General features: G+C 37.7%; 1 protein-coding gene across 4 annotated transcripts in view; it reads right to left on the reverse strand.

The window, feature by feature from the left end:
* Positions 1–21,703, reverse strand: part of NFIA (nuclear factor I A) — a 388,160-nt gene that overhangs the window by 181,344 nt on the left and 185,113 nt on the right. For all 4 annotated transcript variants that reach the window (XM_055361791.2, XM_055361718.2, XM_019019125.4 and 1 more), the window contains exon 3: positions 6,382–6,447. In XM_055361791.2, the coding sequence (XP_055217766.1) occupies positions 6,382–6,447 (66 nt within the window). The remainder of the gene's footprint in view (positions 1–6,381; positions 6,448–21,703) is intronic.

The following is a 21,703-nucleotide window of genomic DNA, read 5'->3' on the forward strand; positions in this document are numbered from 1 at the left end:
TGGTGCTAGAATGCTCCTTCTTTCCCAGTAAAACATAAACTGTAAGGTTGCATTGCCTCCAAATTTTTTTAAATCACCCAACTAAATGACACATTCATCAAAACAGTTCCTAAAACAAGCAGTCCATCCAGCAGTGACTATTTTTGCAGTTTTGAATTATCAATTTTATTTTGCCTTCCCACTATATATAAATATTGCAATATAATATTGTAATATATCTACTATACATGTGAGGAGGTAGTAAAAACAATTTAAAACCTTAAAAAAGAAGGCCCACAATTTTTAAAGAGAATAATGTCAAAAAGAGAAAAAGAAATTTATAGGTTTCTCTTCTCAGCCCCAAATTACAAAGTAAATCCTACACATAAATCTTTTTTTTTTTTTTTTTTTTTGAGACAGAGTCTCGTTCTGTCACCCAGGATGGAGTGCAGTGGTGCGATCTCAGCTCACTGCAACCTCTGCCTTCTGGGTTCATACGATTCTCCTGCCTCAGCCTCCCGAGTGGCTAAGATTACAAGCGTCTGCCATCACGCCTGGTTAATTTTTTTTTTTTTTTTTTTTTGTATTTTTAGTAGAGACCAGGTTTTACCATGTTGGCCAGGCTGGTCTTGAACTCCTGACCTCAAGTGATCCACCCGCCTTGGCCTCCCAAAGTGCTAGGATTACAGGCGTGAGCCACTGTGGCCGGCCCTACACATAAATCTTAAGTCAGGAAGTCAGTTGCACTAAAACTTATTTCGTAAACATTAAAAATTCAATGAGTTAAATAATAATGCATGAAATAGCAACAATTACGGATGAAAAGAAGTACATTCCTTGTTCACCTAGCAACATTTAACAATGATACCTCTTTTAACAATTCAGGATGTGAACGACATAAATGAAGATGGTGAACATGAAAGCTAGATTCAACCAATACTCCAGGGTAATTTTCAAATTGGCAGGTAGAGCTGGAAATTTTCAAAATCTGGGGCAAGCATCATGATTAATGGGCTTCCACTGATTGCAAAGACCCATCTGAGGGTTGATGCCACCAACATATGTGCAACTACCAGATAAATGAGGAGGAACAAACATGATTAAACCTAAAGGAAATCATCTAAATACCAATTCTGATTTCTTGTTATAAATATCACATTTTAAAAACCACTATGATAAAGTTATTACTAGCAGTCTGTGCAGGTGATGAGAAATCGCAAATAGAAGGGAAAAATAACCAGGTGAAGATAGCATTTCTTTCTGACAAGGGAGCCCCACATTTTCTTTTTTTAGTTAAGGATGCTTTCACGGATAACAGTGAGAGCCAGTGGGGGTGTGTTTTCAGAGTGCCAGCGCTGGCCTATACTGTTGCCTCAGACACTGACTCAGTGCAGCCCTACAGAAGTGTGCCTTGAATTAAGTAAGAAGGCTATCACATAAGCTTTATCCTCATTAATGACTGACCTGATACACCACAGAATGCAAGCTTTGGAGGACTGTTCACAGGCCCTGTAAATATCAGGCAGGCATTTTAAATGCTCTGTCCCATAAATATGTTTAAAGTAACCAAAGTATGTCATGGGAGTTCACAGAAGTTGTTTAAATCGATGTTCTAAGTCTAAGTCCAACAAATAAGGCTTAAAACCTTCAGGAGCTCTGGAAAAGCCAGATTCAGTGATATAATAAAGGATTAAATGATACCAATCAGAGCTGGGAACTTTGTCTGAACTGCATTCCCTACGGTAATCAAGCATCATGCATAAACTGAAATGGTGATGTTTCAAACATCTGACCACACCTGCTCATTGAAGTGGGGGTGGGGGCGGGCAGGAAGGGGAGAGGGACAACTTGATGTCCTATTCCCATTAGTACCTAGCCCTCAGCTTTGGCTTCCTAGACCTACTAGTTACATCTGTTAATCTCTGTCCATGTGTCTGAGTACAGCCTTCCCCCACACCCAAATTAGGTTTTCAGCTTCTCCAGAGCGTTTTTGTTTGTTTGTTTGTTTTTCTTAAAATCTCTATGTAAATCAAGAGTGAACAGATACTCCAAAAATATTTGGGAGTAACGACAATATATTCATCTACTTATTAATTTTATTCATTAAGCAAATGAGTACTAGGTACCCATTAAGTTCAAGGCACAGATCTACGGGCTGTGCAGGATTTTTTTTAAAAGGAATTTGTCATAAATCCTACCCTTAATCAGCTTATAGTTTTTAATAAGCCAGATTCTATTTGGTTTGTGCCAAGGAAAAACTCAGCTAAAATTAAAGACATCTAGGAGAAGTCTCTTCTTTCCAGAATCACCTTCTTGAGCACTCATTCTGAAGATTCCAGCAACTCTGAATCCTTTTTGCAATTCCCTGGTTCTCAAACTCATGGGAGATGAACAGATTGTGAGGATAAAACAAAACGGGAAAACAGACGTGGCACCATGGGGATTGTGGGGATTTGGGAAACCCATGTCTGACATTTCAGAGCAGGGTAAGTACCCACTAAAGATGTCTCTAAAAGTCTTGGTATATTTCTGACGCCATCCCCTTCCACTCCAAGGCTCCCAGCTTTGGACCTCTTGAATATACGTACTCGTAAATACGACAAGCTTTAACTGGAAGGTAGTAATGGTAACCTTCCTTTGAGTCCTTACTGTGAACCAGGCAGAATGCTATTTTGTATGCATATTCTCAGTTTAACACTCATGAGATATGTCCTTTTAGTATTTTATTTCTTTTCTTTTCTTTTCTTTTTTTTTTTTTTTTTTGAGATGGAGTCTTGCTCTGTCACCCAGGCTGGATGAAGTGGTGCCATCTTGGCTCACTACAACCTCTGCTGCCCGGATTCAAGATAGTCTCCTGCCTCAGCCTCCCGAGTAGTGGTATTACAGGCATGTGCCACTATGCCTGGCTAATTTTTGTATTTTTAGTAGAGACGGGCACCATGTTGGCCAGGCTGGTTTCGAACTCCTGACCTCAAGTGATCGACTCACCTCAGCCTCCCAAAGTGCTGGGATTATAGGCGTGAGCCACTGCACCTGGCCTCCTTTTAGTATTTCTGTTTTACTGGTAAGAAAACTGAGATTGGGGTGTACCTTACTCAGTCACTCAGCTATTATTTAATTTGAACTCAGGTCTTTTTGACTCCAGAGGCAGAGTTTTTACCCATTATATTATACCAATTTTGAGTTTCAGAGCTTCTGATATTTTATCGCTGGGCTTCAGATAATTCCTTCAAAATTCCCATCTAATGCTCTAATTGGACAAAGATTTGTTTTCTTTTACAGTTGAGTCTTAAGGGAGTACAAGAAAAGAAAGCAAAAATTCCACAGAAAAAGCAGACTAGTTGGACAGGGAAGAAACAGCTGCATCCACTTTATGTAAAGTTACATGGCCCAGTTTACGGTTTGGGATGAAACAGCGTGTTACCATTTGTCTATTCATTCTCCATGGTTTACTAGGGAAATACCATTCATTTCCCATTACCCTTCTCAAGAGCTAGGATAAAAAGTATTATTTTTTCGCATACATACAAACATACATATATATATACACACACATACATATATGTGAAGTAATGAATTCCCATTTTATTTGAAGAATTAAGTCTGTTACTTCTTCAATCAGCAAGATTCCAAAATTTCTTAGAGCTTTGTTGATACACCTATGAGAGTTCCCTCTTTCAAAACAAAAACGAAACACACACTTCATCTTCATACCTGAGGTAATGAAAAAGAGGAAACATTCTCTTGATCAACGCAACGCCACAGAGTAGAACCTTATCTAATGCATGTAAATACCAAGCCCTGAATCTTCATTTATTCCTTTTGGGATTACGTGTCTTTAAGGAAAAGAGAAAAATCATTTTTCCTCCACTAACTTCATCTGAGATGACAAGAGGCAGAAAACTGAGTAGGCTGATAATTCTTCAACTGGGGCTAAGATAAGCCAGCTTCTACTACTTTTTCTTTGAAACAAATAGAAAACTGAAAGACAGGAATTTATTACTTTATCTTCTAGATATTAATACTTTCTTTCTTTGAACTCACATGATTTCCCCAAAATGATAGTGTAAATCCTTGAGGTAGTAGCATCAAGTGATCTGAGGTTAAAAGTGAACTTGGCTAGTATCTCTCTGCCTTTGGCCAAAAAATCCAGGCTCAATCCTGGTTGCTTTCTGGAATGGGAAACACACAATATTGGGATTGCAGGCAGCTCCAGAAAGGCATGCCAGGCCTCTCATGCTCTCAATTTATATTTGCATGTGAACAGCTTGCTGGCCATTTTATGAAGACAGATGAATCGCAGGCCTGCTAGAGGGGCGGCCAGACCTAAATACGCGAACTACACACCCGTACAGTCCACACATTTTTGAAGATGAAAATAAAATTATACCTCTGGAGACATCTTTAGGGAGATTATGCACAAATACAATATGTAGAAAAAAGTGAAACTTTGAAGGCATCACCTACAAGTCAAGTGGAAAATAAAGAACGAAACTAGTCTATAAATACCACTCTTTAAAATGTCAACAAAAAATAAGATGTAGCTGTATATGACACTAAAAACAAACCTCCAGAGTTCTCTTTTTTTTTTTAACTGCCTGCTTTAAAAAGACAACTTTGATAAAGAAAATATCACCAAAATACCAGGATGAGGAGAGGAATTGCCAGGCAGTCCATATTTAATGCTAGAATCCAGCAGTGTAATCAAATTTCTCATGGGTAGGAAATGAAACATATTCTGAAAAATCAGTGATAGGATAGCTAATGTGGTAAACTTGATCCTTCACCCCACAATACCAACATAATTCTGTTTGCCTATCTTTTCCAAAAGATTGGATGGAGATCAACATGGAACAATGTACAGAACAACAAAAGGAAGAGACTCAAGCAATGGGGTCATTCAAAGTGGGTGAAAAACAAACAATGATAGAATTATATTGACAAGAAAAATAATAAAAGTCACAATGAACCACAGCTGACATTTTTAAAGCATAAACTCTATGAAAGATACTATGGTAAGCACATTACACATATTATCTTATTTAACTCTTCAACAAACAGGTAATATTATTACCCTGTTTTAGAGGAATAAATCAATACTCTGAGAGGTTAAATAACCTATTCAGTATCACACAGGTAAGAAATAGGAGAGGCAGAATTTGAATGCAGGTCACAGCCTGAGCTTCCGCCGCCCCGCCTCCCCTGAGATGTTCTGCTCTGATGCCCAGAGCTAGACTGCAATGGCGCAATCTCGGCTCACTGCAACCTCTGCCTCCCAGGTTCAAGCAATTCTCCTGCCTAAGCCTCCCAAGTAGCTGGGATTACAGGCACATGCCACTACGACCGGCTAATTTTTCTATTTTTAGTAGAGACATGGTTTCACCATGTTGGCCAGGCTGGTCTTGAACTCCTGACCTCGTGATCTGCCAGCCTCAGCCTCCCAAAGTGCTGGGATTACAGGTGAAAGCCACCACGCCCAGCCCACAGCCTGAGCTTTTAATCACAATGGCATATTCTCCCCACAGGCCCTTCAAGGTAAAGCATCCCACCAGAGTCCTCAGTGCTATCAGCAAAGGAGAACATTTTGGAATTTTATGAGATGATATCTGTGAAAGTATGTAACACAATGTTTGTTATATGATAGGTACTGCTAGTTCACTGAAGTCTCTGTTTTTATTGAAACCGATAGTTTTATTCAATATAAAACTCCAACCCATGACAGTATTTTTCATACTTGTAGTGCCTGCCACGAATTCAAATTTTACCAGATATTATGATATTCATATATAATGTATGTTCTATTTTAATAAAGCATCTGCAACAGAAAATTTAGATATTTATGCAGCAGTGGAATTTAATGCTGTCCTGTATCCTCACTATTTTATTTTAGACAATTTAAGGTAGAAAAATCCTTCAAAGCATAGATATTTTTTTTTCTTAAAGGAATTGGCAAAGTGTTGAGCTCCCAAAAGGCTTAAAACTGCTTGTGAATGAATGATCTTAAATCAATAGTGAAGATGAACATGGGGCATTTGCCACATTAAAGAACTAAAATGAAATGAAAAAGCCATGACTCCTCACTTAATGCTATTAAAAAAAAATCTGATTTGGTAAATTAACCCCACTTCTCATAGTTTAATTGGGTAATCAATGTTCTTGGGAATTCAGGTTCTCATGGGCACCCTAATAGTGTTTAGGGCTGGGGGTCCTGAGGCTGCTGGGGTGATCCCGAGAACAAGAAGCTGCCCTATTAAAAGTAATCTACTTGAGTTTTTCCGAGTCTTTGGAGTTGTTCCTACTGTGGGCTACTTATAGGGTAGGCCCCCAAATCCTCACACTTAGTCGGCCTGCTGGCTGCTGTGGACTCTGAAAGCAGCAGCTAGAGTCCCAAGCTAAACTTACCATTTTCTGGCTGGTCCTTAATGTCAGCGTCACTTGGCTGGCTGGGACTTTCAGATTGACTTGAATCTGAAAAACATAAAAATACAGCCAAAAATTACAGGGTCTGCAAGGGAAAGTGCATCAGAGGTGCCAGACTTTCTCAAAAGGTTCAACCTATAAACTAAGAATGGGAACGTTACAGAAATGACATGAGACATGAAAAAAAGAAAAGATGGAAAGAGAAAAGAAAGAGAGGGAAATGCAGCAGCAGCCTGTGCCTTTAGAGAGGATGCTCCGGTTTGCTGACACCTACGGTGGCATTGGCTTTTGCCAGATCACAACTTGAAGCTCTTCAGCAACCATTCTCTTAGAGAGACCATTTCCAAACTGCTCTTCTCCACTATTTATACACTCGAGTCTGATAAAGACTTCATCCTTCATTACACACATCTGAAGCTTGATTCAGAACATAATAAAGTGTCAAAACATATTTTGAAGCTGGTATATAAAAGCAACCCAAACAACAGTAACAAGTTCTGTTGATATTTAGCTCTGCATTCCAGCAACAGACTACGCAGACTAACACCATTAAATACTAGAGTCCTAATATTCCATCACATTTTCTTGAAATAACTGCACAACTCAAAGAAGTCTTTCTGAAGGTACAAGTTTCCCCTACTTTATAAGAATTATTTTTTTCTTGTACTGATGCATTTGGGAGATCCTAAAAGGACTTGTTTGCAAAAACAGATTTTTGTACACCTCTATAGAAGTAAACATTTTTTAATTTAAAAAATATAATCATATTTTCAAACTAAAAAAGGAATTTGATTAACTTAATTTCTAAATGAAATAATTGAAAATCAAAGTAACTTAATTTTTAAATTAGATAAAATTAACTTAGATCAAAAGAATTTCACAAAATTAGAAACAAGCATATTTATGGTACAGTTTTTGGGGAGAGGAGAGAAAAAACAGGCAAAATGTTTCAAGGGGAAAAATTTTGATATAAAAATAAAGCGTTTTCTGAGACTTGAAGTCGTTTACAACATTGTTTAAAAGCAAACACAAAAATTTTTTTTCAACAAAACCTCTGTATCTGCGGAGAGCTTGCATCCTAACTTCAACTTGACTTCACAGGTTTTGAATTAGCTGCCTGAAATTTAACCACATTTCTGCAAGTTTAATGTAAGGTCAAAAGGTCATGACACTTAACTGTGATTAAACAGAAAATATTACTTCTATAGCAACTGAGTTATAGCATCACCCTTCTCTTTCTTGGAGATGCTGCAGAAAGAAGTGGCACTACTAGTGACCTTAGGTCTAGAAATGCTAATTTATTACTTTAAAAGACACTCTGCTTTTAAGCAAACGAAGATTTTACTTATAAGAAAGTGCTATAGCAAAAATATCTATTTTAAAATTTTCAGATAATCTTAACCTGGTGACTATAGCAAAAATTCTATGTTGATTCAAAGGTTTAAATAACAGAAGATGCTAAAAAGTGAATTTTTATTTCAGTCTGGCAAAGTGACAGCTTTTATCGTTCTGTAACAATTGCCACAGAGAAGACACAAACAAAATGTATTATTATATGCCAAAAACCTTTAAAGAAATCCTTCAGAATAAACTACAAAAAATACAAAACCTGGACTAAAAATTAGAAATGCAAACAAATTTACATTGACCCATATTTAAAATTTTAACTACATAAATTAATATTATATATATCACAAACAATTAAAAAATACAGCATGACTACCTTCTTTTTCTTCTAGGAAACAAGCCTATAATTTTGTCATTAGAAATTACACATTAAATATTTTGAGTAGTAATTCAATGTATTTTAGGAGAAAGACATGCCTCCATTGTTTTTGTTCTGGAAAATCTTAAACCATTAATTTCTATAACTAAAATGAAAGCAAAATATCTAATTTTGTTTTAGGGAAAATTAAAATTCTTGATCATGTCCCGAAACAGATACATAAAATTTTGCCAAACATAATATTTTCTTTGGAATAATACTAGCAAACATACATCTCTATCCATGTGCTATTTCTATGTGTAATCTCTTTATAATTAATCACTTCTCTATGAATAAATGGAAAATAGTTTATCTCAATTATTAGATATACAATAGCCAATTACTTTTCCGATATTTATCCATGAATATTAAAGCAAAAAGGGATCGGGAAAGACCCCAAATTTTTTTTTATATAATCTGAAAGCAGACTTCTTTCTTCTTTTCACTTTTTGTTTAAGTTTGTTTGTCACCTACCTTTACAGATACATAGCATAATAATAGAAAACATGAACAACAATAAAAGATGAATATTAGGTATGTTCAAAGAAAGTTTAAAATTCCATGCCACAGAAAAATAAGCAAACCAACAGCAAAGGAGTGGCAAGAAAATGCTCAGAGTTGGTCTGCAAGGGGCCGCCGCATTCTCGTGAAAGCTCAGATACAAACACTGGAGAAGGCATCTAGCCAAACTGAAAACGGAATTTAATTTTTCTAGTTTTATTCAAAAGCTGGAGACACCGCTATCCATCTGAGGACTGCATACTAAAATGCACCATCCTGCTAAGGGGCAAGCAAAGCCAAAGATCTACAAGAAAATGTATATGATCTCAAAACTTCAATAATTATTTTCTACCCTCGGCCGTTCAATACCATTTTCTTTTTCAGCCAAGAAGGAGCAAAACTACCCAGTCTTAGTGCTATTCTCTGCTGAGGACGCATGGACACTGTTTCTGGTATTGCAAAAGGTCACTGATGCTGTTAAGTGTGGAGCCAACCAGATGACCAAAATTACAAATTAATTTCTACCCATGTATAATTGATACAAATGAAAGATCTCTTTCTCAAACATTTGCATTAAAACACTATCAAGAAGGTTAACAATTAATTTACTTTTCTCCTTTATATACTCCATAGGTACCTGTCAGAAGTCAAGGTAACTTTGTGTCTTACTCTTTTGGACAAATATAACGTGGTTGATTGATTTCTACCACCTTAAATAATTAGGAACCTCAGAAAACAAACCCAACTGCATAGAACTGGATGTTCTTCTTGTATCTGAGTCTCCCATACCAGTGAGTTTCTCTGGCTTACTGGTTGAAAGCCAGAAGATCTGTATATTACAATGAAGAGAATATTACTTACACTGTGTTTAAAGGATGGGGTTGGAAATGCTCTTGTAAGGAAGTACATTAGGGTTATCAATTTTTTTTCCCTATCTAGGGATTTGCTTTTTTGTTTAAGGAAACTTAGACTTCAACCTAACCTTGAAAAGCAATGTTTCTTTGGATTTTTAAAAAATTTATGAGCAGAAATTTAAACCTAAAATAGACAGGGTTTGCATATGGGAGGCTAGGTTAAGAACTCTTAATTGAACTGGTAGCCATCCATCTATGCAGTTTTATGGCGCCTACAGCTATATTGCTGGCGTACTCAGACAAAGATAGTTCACTGTCAACGTAATCACTAGGGAAAGGAATAAAATAAATCCTAATGCCTACATATTAGTCTCTGCTTCCAAACGCTTGTACAATGCAAGAACGGAAACCTTGTACTGGATTTGCTACATGTACACATATTCGGCTCCTCAAACCTCAGGTCTACTCCCCTTCAGAATGAAACTTCAGTATTCCTTTGGGGAAGGTGAGGAATGACAAAAACATGTTAGTATGGTAAAATGAGTGATGCAAAAATATAAATATCTCTTCCATGTATTTTATGTTCTTTAGGCAAGAAACAAAGATAGAATATTGCTAAATCTTCCCTTTCACCTAGAATTAAACACTTTGTCCTCTCCAGTCCGTCTTTCATTGCAAATGTATCTCTTACAGTGTGATTAATATTATGCTGTAGTAAGGTGAGTTTAAACCATCTGAGAATGTCAGCTTCTAAAGAAAGGAGTTCCTTCCTACTCTTCTCTTATCCCCGGTACTTTCCACAGGGTGCCTGGCCCAGCCAAGGAGTTCAATAACTGCTGAACTGAAGAGATGAAATTTCAATTGTTGTTCAGCCTTCTGATACTGAACCACTGTCAGTGACTGAAAAATATGCTAAGCTTACACCTGAAAGGGGAGTGGGACTTCTAAGATGAGAAAGGAGGGCAAAAAGTCCTTTATCTCTGCTTGATGCCTTGCTTCTTGAGACCTGGCAAGGGAATATAGGGCACATCCCTCTGGTTTGTGAGCGGTTTGGAAATCTTACACAGTGTTTAGAAATTGCAGACAATCACCTCCTATGATCCACTGGCCCACGCAGCACAGAGGCTGAGCTGAAGCCGTATCTGACACATAGGAGGCCCTCCAGAAATGTATACAGGTTAAAATGATGAATGATGGAGGAATATTTCACACATTTAAAAATTACAAAGATTAGAGAAACCCACCATATTCTGGTGTCTGTAGACTGCCTCAAAATCCTCACAACTGCTGTTGTGAATTGCTTGATAAAGGAAAAGCAGACACACTGGTGAGGAACCCTTCTCACCCTAAAACAAACCAACGTCATTCCTGGTCCGTCAACATGATAGCAACCAAAGTCTATGGACCATAAAAGCACAAATTCTGGTTCCACTAGAAAAATAATATAGCCTAAGTTTCAGCCTCCCTACATGCATAATGATTTGGCTAAAGATGAAGTCTGAAGAGCCTTTGTTAGAATTTTATGTCCAGTTTTAAATCTCCCAAATTAAAAGACGGTATGAAGAAACCAGAAGGCATCCAAACCCAAAAATATTAGTGAAAGAAATAAAGCAAAAATTCCACTCTCATGAGCTAGGGTTGTTTGTAGTATAAAAACTAAAAGGCAAAGACAGGAGTGAATACTTTCCTGCAAATAAATGAAGAGTTAGGAACATTTCTGAGGTAAAAGAAAGTAAGGAGTAAGGGTGATTACACTCTGAGTGTAATAAGCGGTTACCCTCTACAACTGTAGACCTTAAAGATGTTCAAAATTTAGATAAGTTTTAGTTTCTGAGGGTTTGGGAAGATAAGTACTCTGCAAAAGAGGCTAAGGAATTAATTTTTCTACATCTATAAGGTTGTAATAGAGAAATAATTCTGTTCTTATGAGTAACATAATTTTTAAAATTACTCTGTTTTGATCAGCCAGTACCATAAGTTTATTACATTAACAAAATCCAGAAAATCAAATAGCTATAATAGTCACATTTTGCTTATTAGTCTCACAGCTGCAGTTATAAAAGAAATTATTATTGTAATACTTTGTAATATTTAGGAAAATTATCTATTTTTTCCAGTATGACCGTGACCTTAAAGACTGAAGTGTGAAGAAAATATTTGAAAAACCTTATTTTAGAATGTAGAATGTCAGCGTACAGGTGTACATATGTATATACAATTTGTAGCTTAAGGGTAAACATTGATGAATACAACACCATCAGCTAAATATAATATTATCCATCACGGTCTGGTTAAGAACAAACAGAAATCTGTAACACCATTACTAAATCCGGACCACCGAAAATATGCAATTATTATTAGCATTTCCAGAGAATGAATAAAATCTTTTAAGCTCAGTGAATAACCAAACTAATATTTAAGGTCAATTAATGTACACAACTGTGGCCCGCTTAATGAAAATTAACGTACAATAACCTAGTTCCTAAAACAGATAAATGATGAGGTGAGTCATACCATAAAAGTTTTCTTAAGCTTTAAAAATGGAAACACTCTGTGGTTCTCTAAATGGGAAATCTTATCATTACTGGATTTTAAATACAAAATTTCATCTTTATAACTTTCCCAGCAAGCTAGAATTGAGTGTTTGTCTAGATATATGTACACGGTAACTGCAGTAATTAATGTATGCAGAGTAAGTCCTTTATCGAAGGGAGATGGGGAGCTGTGGCGGGGTGCAGGGGAACTCCTAGCTCCAAAAGGACCAGGCTAGTTTGCACGCATTGGTCCTCATCTCCTCTACTCCTGATTCAGACAGGGAGCAAGGTCTGTGTTCCTGCAGCAGCCACTTGGAAGGGCTCCCTCCACCAGACCACCCTGGGGGCTGCCAGCTGCTCTGGAGATCCACCCCTTAGTCACTCCCCTGTACTGCATTGTCAAGGCCTACTTAAGATTGTTACATAATCTAGGTTACTACCATTTTCTTTCTCAAAACTTTTCTTTTTGTAATGCCTTTCTGGCCACAAGTTTGTGAAATATTAAATTTACAGAAATTCAATTTTTCTGGTATTTCATTAATGTTGGTATTCCAGGGCCCATCTGTTTAGTCGGTACTGTGTACGATGATAAGACTGTTTAAGTTGAAGAGTGAGTCAACTGCCTTATCACCTACTCATCAATGTGTTATTTTTCTACATGCACAAGGAGGTTGCAGAATGATACACAGTTCTAACACGTTGAGAAAAAAATGAAATGGCATAACTATTGTTGTGTTATGACAGTGAGAGGAGGATCATTTCTAAGCTTTAAAAATGACAAATTCAGTCACTCTGAAAGTAATGACAAAATGACTCAATCATTAAACCTTCAATCTTCGCACGAGGCTGAATTTCAAGTAATGATCAGCTTTTTCAGTGATGTTATAAATGAAGTCAATGGTAAGAAGCTGGTGATTATAAAAGACAGGCAAACATGATACTTTGACTAAGTTTGTAACTTCTCACATTTTCTTTGACAAGACGCTTTGACTAAACTAAACTAAAATGTCTAGGTAATCATTTTGAATTTTGTTTTCCCCATAAGAGGCGCTGTGTTCACAGTGGTGCCTGCTGATTAATTCAGAACTCAAGTTATTGAGTCTACCCGATCACCTACCCACTCCCATGTAAACAAAGACCTGCTTAAAAAGCCATCCCTGCAACATTATTGCATAGCAGAATTGTGCTTAATTTCCCCGTTTAGTCACTTTTTTCACAATCAAAATTAATCTTAACACTAGGTTCTTGGAGTTCTTCAACAGAATGATATATACTTGAAGATTACTCATACAGCCATCTATACTACTTAATGTAGAAAATGTCCCTGTATTCTTTCCTACTATAAAATACATGCTTCAAATGAAAATGAAGCATAACTGAGTTATAATCTACATGCATTATTTTCATGTATCTGGATGTCTGCACAAAATTTTATTGAAATAATAAAATGCCCTCTATCAAGTGTAAACATGCTATTTAAGTCCAGGTAGCACCTTAAAGTACTAATTTTCTTGCATTCATATTCCACCATTGAAAGGAGTATGAAATGGTAAAAAGATGGTGTCCTAGAAACCTCAGCTATATAATTTAACTGTGCTGGATCTCAGTTTCTTCATCTGTAAAATGGAGACACTACTGATGATTCTGCCTAACTTAAAAGGATGTTGTGTGGTTCAAATAAAATAAAGCAAGAAAACCTGGTTTTGAAACTCATAAAGGCCCCCCAAAATGTACATTTACCTCTGCCCTACAGATCTTCACATCCCGACAAGTTTTTCGTTTCTTTGTGAAAATCAACCCCAACCGACACATGATGTGATTCTAGTATAAAACATCAGGAGCACAGACCTGGTTTTAAAGAACAGGTTCTTAATTCTCATATACTGGGAAAGAGATTATCTTTGATAATGGAAATGTAAATCTCAGCTTGCCGTTGTTTATTCCAGACAGACATTTGTGTGTTAAGTCTGTTTATCAGGCAACACTTTGTCTAAGCCAGGAAGTAGTCAGTCTTTGTAACAAGATGTATGCAAATGAATTTCCCATGAGTCTCTGCAGCAAATTGTAGCAGAGAAAAAAATAATTCCTTGTTACTTTACCAGCAAGAAGCTACCTCAAAAGTAGACTAGAGACAGAGAACTATGAGCTAGACTATGCTGATGAGTTTAAATGAGTCCTAAACATGTGCTCACAGTCTGTTGCTCTTTATTCTAAGCAGACTTGGTGCATTACATCTGTTTATCAGACAACACTGTCTGGATATTCAAGCTTTGGAACCTGTGTGAAAATGAACAGTGACCATAATCCCATGAAATAACCTGTCTGTGGCAAAACTCCAAACCTCCTGCACTTTAAGAATTCTCACCAACAGAAACACCCACAAAACCTTGGAAACTTTAAAAAAAATACATCCAGCTCTAACTCTTTGTCACCTTCTATCATAAATAACTTTTGTACAGGCATTGGATTTCCTAATGGTAATGACAGATTCATGTCAGAATGGTGAATTGCATCAAGCAAATTAGACTGATCAATAAAATATTTGCCAACAACAAATGTCTTATTTAAGTATCAAAACAGAGCTTTTAAAATAAAATACCTTCTATCATAATAGAAAGTATTTATTCTTTAATTCTATTATTAAAATATTTGTCCAAAGTCTTCTTTAATCCTAATATAACCAATTCTTTTTTTTTTTTTTTAATTCTATACATGAAGAGTTGAACAGTGTATTCATTTTCTTTTTGCTTTTCTTGTCGGTTTTCTACAGGGTTTGAAAATCTTACCGAAGGAATCAAATTGGTTTAGCTTGTCTTCCTAGACAAAATAAACACTTTAGGACTCTACTTGTTTGTATTCTCCTCAGTGGCGCTGTATGCATCAGCAGCTAAAAACAAAGAAACTTTTTAGCTGCTCAGACAAAATGCAGAAGCTTCCCAAACAACGAGGCAAGGGAGGGGGCACGGGTTCAGGGGACGGTGGGGGTGGAGAAGTGTGCGGAGAGTCTGACAGTCCATTCAATATAGGGATGATGGCTATAATGCATCCAGGGTCCCCTTGCTAATTAAATATGCATTGGCACAGTTTTGATCGATGCAAGCCATGGATCAGATGACACACCTGCAAAATCTTGAGCCCAGAGCTCCCAGGAAAAGGGAAAACACAGTCTTGTCTCCTTATCTTTGTTTTCAAAGGCTCTCAATTTCTGTGCTTAGATATCTAATTTAATTCTCTCACCCCTCAGCAAACTGGATTAGGGAAGTCAATACTGCCTTTGTGCATCGACAGGAAAACACAGCTTTCCTTTTATTCAATTTAGCTATGACCTTTAGACAAAGATAATGACAACTGTCTAAAAGTAAGGTTAAGGCCTCAAGAAGAAGACCCTCAGAACTAAGGCTCCCTAGAAAATTTGGATGACAAGGTGGTAGGGTTTACTGTGACATATCCCTTCCTGGTGAGAAAAAAAGGAAGAAAGGGAATTAAGAATTGGTGTCGGGGGGGGGGGGGGGGTGGGCAGGGGAGTAGAGGGGAAGGAAGATAACATGGTAGAAGAGATTTGAAACCACAGAATAAATGACTAAACTCTGAAAAAATCAACTGGGTCTTGTCATATCCATAATCAGAAAATAATTCTGTGAAAGGATAGGAGTAAGAATGGCACAGTAACAATTTGCCTAAGAAATGCAGAAGCCTTAATGAGAAGGTTGAAGATTCTGTGGTTGGGTAAATCAGGAATTTCTTTTCCCCTTGAAGCATTTGAGAAAACAGGATTGTCTATGGAGTTTTGCCACAGACAGGTTATTTCAGTGTGTTGGTGAATCCCACTGCTGAGGAAAGCTATAACTAGAGATTCTAGACAAGTCTGGGATTCTGCAGTCATAGCAATATTCATACCACCACTCCTACCCAAAGGGGAAATGATACTGGATCATTCTCCTCTGAAACAACACAGGTTCTTTTTTGATTTAGTTGTCTTTGGGCCTATCCATCTCATTCATTCATTCATTCATTCATTCATTCATTCGCTTGGCATCTACTATGGTGCCTTTCACCCTGTATACCTGGAGATACAAAATGAAAAAAGGCAAGGTCCCTCCCCTCAAAAAGCTCCTAATCAGGATAAAGATTCTGTGACATCCCCTCTTGACTAAATCCTATCTCCTGATGAAACTGGGGTCGAGCAACAAGTTGTTGTGTACATTCATAATTGCTTTTATTCTTTTACTATTAGCAGCAATCAATACCACTAAATGTACCCTTGGAACAATTTACAGCAGCCCTGATACTAACTGGCGGTGGTAGTGGTTAGGGTTAGCTCTTCTAGTGAGATAAAGAGAGGTTTAGGCAGAATCTTTTTTAAAGTGAAATATTAAGCTATTACTGCATAACTAGCATTGCTGGAAATGGTGTAAAGTATCCAATTTTCTTTTTCTTGAGACGAAGTCTCCCTTTGTTGCCTAGGCTGGAGTGCAATGGCGCAATCTCGGCTCACTGCAACCTCTGCCTCCTGAGTTCAAGTGATTCTCCTGCCTCAGCCTCCCAAGTAGCTGGGATTACAGGTGCTGCCACCACGCCCAGCTAATTTTTGTGTTTTTAGGTAGAGACAGGGTTTCACCATGTTGGCCAGGCTGGTCTCGAACTACTGACCTCAGCTAATCCACCCACCTCAGCTTCCCAAAGTGCTGGGATTACAGGCATGTGCCACGGCACCTAGCCTAAAGTATAAAAATATTTTTTTTAAAAATCAGACTTTTCTCCTTAGAAACAATTTCATACATAGTACAGAATGTTATTCTGAATTAGGCCTGGTATCCTCCCTTTAATAGAAATGACAGTTCTACCAGAAGTAGCTATGGTATAGTGAAAAAAGGCAAAAGGCACAATAAAAGAAAGCCTGGGTTTGAGTCCCTTCTTGGCTATTTATATTAGCTTTGAGGAATTGGGCAAGCCCCTTTACCTCCCTGAACCTCAACTGACTCATTCCAAATACCCGACTCTAGAGACTACCAGGACTGAATGGCATGATTTACAGTGCCTTGTGAATTATGAGTGGCTATAATTCTCTAACTGTTCACTGCTTGGAAGCAGGTTTTCTAAAGTATATAGACTGGTTAAAGCATCATGCTATTTAATTTTCTGTCTCATTTTTACTGGCAGATAGCACCATGCCTGGAACATACAGATACTAACACATGTTTGTTGAAATGGAATTTAAATACAAAGATGAAAAAATAGCTCTTTCAGGCCAGGTACAGTGGCTCATGCCTGTAATCCCAGCACTTTGGGAGGCCGAGGTGGGCAGATCACCTGAGGTCAGGAGAGTTTGAGACCAGCCTGGCCAATATGGAGAAACCCCGTCTCTACTAAAAATACAAAAATTAGCTGGGCGTGGCGGAGCATGCCTGTAATCCCAGCTACTTGGGAGGCTGAGGCAGGAGAACTGCTTGAACCGGGAGGATGGCTTAAACCCAGGAGACAGAGGTTGCAGTGAGCTGAGATCGTGCCACTGCACTCCAGCCTGGGACACAGAGTGAAACTCCGTCTCAAAAATAAAAATAAAATAAAATAAAAAAGAAAGAAAGAAAGAAAGAAAGAAAAAAAATTAGCTCTTTCAGAGCCATAAAATACAATAGGGCCTCTCTTGGGAAAGGTCAATAGGTGTTTGGGGTGTTCTTTCTGGTTTGGGGGAGACTCTATGACTGGAAGATGGTATGTTTCATGTGGTAAGAAGGGTCTCTATGGGAGTCAGGAGGTCTACTTTCTGGTCGTAAATCACCCATTTTCCCTTGGAAATGTAAATTCTTACCTCTCCAGGCCAGAATATCTATAGATGAAGGTGAGGGTTAGGTGTTCAGTAAAGGTTCTTTCCAGCCTTTCTACATTTGAAACACATCACTAGCAATTGAGCTGTTGGTCTTCGGCTGCATTCAAGGCTAAGACTCTCATTTCATCAAAAGGCACTGAGTGATATTTGCTTATTTGCTGCTGATCGTAAGTGCAATTAGAAATAACATGAGTGCAATAATCACTACAAGTCATAAACTGTGTCTTCTATACTTTATAAATGACCGCAAATAGCCCACTAACAGTTGCAAATGTTCATTTTCAGTGACTTGGCTAACCCCTGACCACAGAAGGCCATAAACTAAGTTTTTTCCTTTATATCTTGACCCATCGGGTCTTCCAGAAAACTTTGTGTTTCAGGAGCTACTAAAAAGATATCCTCAAAGAATTTAATCTAGGTCCTAGAATTTAGGATAATACTTAAAAATATGTATTTTAGATATACCTTCTCTATGTTATATTATTAAAATAATGTGTTTTCAATTTCCACATTGACAATAACTTTTCTGTAATAACTTGGTTTTTGAACCTATAACAAATACACATGAATATAGGGAGTTAATCATTTGGTAACCAATAAATGCTCCACAGACTTCCCATATTATAATAAACCTCAGGTAATATCTGATTCTTCAGAAATTCACCCAAGCCTTTCCTAAGTGGAAATAGGCATATATTTTGCTTCTATGTCTTTATGAGAGATGAAATTATTTAAATGATGTAAGTGAATCATTTCACTTATAGGAGCTTCTGTTTGAATTCTACCATGGCTTTCTCCCTGACATATGCAGTGCTAAGTTATTTAAAATTAATTGCAGTACAATATTTTAAAATTTCTTCACATGGTGCTAATCTCGAGTGCTTTGGATGTTTGAACCACACTTGGAAGCCATCAAGTTCTGTGTATCTTTATACTATGGAACAGTGGAACATGCTAAAAGGATTAGTCAGTGATTTTCCAGTGAACTTTAATCTATAACCAAAGCTATACTGAATTACAAAACTTCAAAGATGTATGAGTTGATACAAATGGGAAAACTGCAAACATCCTATATAACAAGGAAAAAACAAACCTAGATAACTAAAACACGTGAATTCGCTTACGTAGCTTTGAAATCCTGAAACGCTTTCAAAGATCAGTAACCAGTCATGGGGTCCCACCCACTCAAACCCAGCTCAGTACCATTGAGCTTCTGTGCTCTCGCCTTCACCCAAAGTTCATTCTATCTGTCATTTTCACCTAAGTACACTATCTACATTCTTGTCTGTAGTTACACTGGGGGGAGATAAAAATATTTTCCATTTCAGTAACTCAGTATTTGTGAGTAATTTGCTTAGTAATAATCCTAAAATTAAATTGTCTTCGTATAAGGACTACTAATAGCTTGTGTGGGATTTGCCAAGTAAACTACCTTCGGGAAATTCTTTTTTTTTTTTTTTTTTTTTTTGCAAGGTGGAGTTTTGCTCTTATCGCCCAGGCTGGAGTACAATGGTGCGATCTCGGCTCACTGCAACCTTCGCCTCCCGGGTTCTGGCAATTCTCCCGTCTCAGCCTCCTGAGTAGCTGGGATTACAGGCGCCCACCACCATGCCCAGCTCTTTTTCTTTTTTGTATTTTTTAGTAGAGACGGGGTTTCACCATGTTGGCTAGGCTGGTCCTGAACTCCTGAGCTCAAGCAATCCACCCGCCTCAGCCTCCCGAAGTGCTGGGATTATAGGCGTGAGTCACCACGCTCAGTCAAATTCTTCTTTTCTAAAAGTTTCTTTTTTGTCATCTGGATGTATTTTAATAGAAAATCATGTTTGCTGGGAGGACTGTCTCTAACATAGGTGCTATTTCAATAGCTGATCACCAAAAAGTCCAAGAGGGCGACTGGAACTTTTACTCTGATTCACTTTTCAAAAATCAGCATGGATCCCTCACTCTAAAGAATGACTATTGATTAACCTTTCTTAGGAGGAGGAAGCTTGTTTATGTCAGGGCCTCAAACATTTGTTATCACCTACTGTGTGCAAAGCATTATTCAGTCTTGAGATAGCTCATCATGTTCACCAAGAATTCCATTCATTCAACTCTGTATCATTTATAAAAGTTTACACTTCTTCTTTTTTTTTTTTTTTTTTTTAAGTCAGAGTCTCACTCTGCCGCCCAGGCTGGAGTGCAGTGGTGCGATCTCTGCTCACTGCAACCTCTGCCTCCCGGGTTCAAGCGATTCTCCTGCCTCAGCCTCCTGAGTAGCTGGGACTCCAGGTGCATGTTGCCATGCCCAGCTAATTTTTGTATTTTTAGTAGAGACAGGACTGTGTTGGCCAGGCTTGTCTTGACTTCCTGGCCTCAAGTGATCCAGCTGCCTCAGCCTCCCAAAGTGCTGGGATTACAGGCCCGAGCCACCGTGCCCAGCCAATGCTATTTGTTTTTTGAGAGTAGCTACTTCCCTCGTCTTCACTGGTGGTGAGAACATGGAGTGTCTCTGTGTTAGAACCCTTGCCAAAGTCTATCAGGAGGTAAATATTCCTATGAATAGGTAATGGCTTATCTATTTTATATTCAACAAAAATTACTTATCTCTTGGCTTTACGGTTTTTCAAACATTTTGGTCATGGTGGAAGCCTATTCACAAGAAAGAGCCTACAGGAAGGCTGAGGCGCCTGTGTGTAAAACACAAGCGAGCAGTTCTACCTGCCCATCATGCCCTGTTATCACACATCCTCACCCCACACTCCTGCCTGTGCTGGGCTCCTCACAGCAGTGTTTAAACCCTGGCAGCATCAGCACAGCCAAGGCACTAACCTGTGGCTCTGAGTGATACCAGTACCACCTCTGTCTTTTTGCAGATTTACAGCCTTAAAGTAAGCAAAGAATAACCAGTGATTCAATCAGTTTGGTTAACATCTACAGACATTTCCTTTGGAAACTCTGTCCTGTTTTAATTTTTGGTTACTAGGAAAGAAGATAAAAACAAATCATGATTGGGAAAAACAAAGTCAAAGGAGAAATAGTTGGAAAAGGAAAAAGAAAGAGGTAGTAATAAAAGAAGTGGTATCCTTTGAACAGGTGACAGAAATAGCAACTCTTCAGATGAGATGGGAAATTTTATTGGCAACAAACATGGGAAAAGTTATAAGTAAGAATCAGAGTTTATTCAAGAATTAAAGGTGAAACAATATGCAGCAAGGTGTCTCTGAATTACCAGGTTAGTGTTGGGGATGGATGGAACAACACAGCAGAGCTACATGGGAATGAGGTGAAAGAAGGGATGAAAGTCCTTCTTCCATTTCCTTTGATTCTGGCTATCACCTCCCAAAATAGCACATAATTCCATAAGGAGACTATTCCATTTAGTAACTTTGGGACAATTCCTTCTTGATACTTTTGCCCAAATGATTTCCAAAAAAATCACTGAGTGTGTTTTCATTTTCCATTTTTACTTTATACTTTAATAACTCATCTATTGACTTAATGATTTCCTTTTCTCCTCTAAATGGAGGTCCTATAGAAAGGAAAACATCTCTTAAGTTTTAGTCAACAAAGCCGTAAGTCTTGACTACACTCATGCTCATTACAGCCTCATGTCTACACCATTGTAGATATACATTCTTCCAGTTGGCCTTAAAATCAACATGCCTTTTGTTTTAATGCTGCCTCGTTGGTACTGTTAAGGACATGTTTAGATTTCAGACTTTAAACAAACATATTTATAAGGACTTTCATTAAAAACGTTAGGCAAAACATTTTAAATTAGCAGAAAGTAACATCTCACCAGTAGTAGACAGAAATAAATTATTCAAAACTGTATACAAAC

The sequence above is a fragment of the Gorilla gorilla genome, chromosome 1 (assembly GCF_029281585.2).
Source record: "Gorilla gorilla gorilla isolate KB3781 chromosome 1, NHGRI_mGorGor1-v2.1_pri, whole genome shotgun sequence".
Lineage (NCBI taxonomy): Eukaryota > Metazoa > Chordata > Mammalia > Primates > Hominidae > Gorilla > Gorilla gorilla.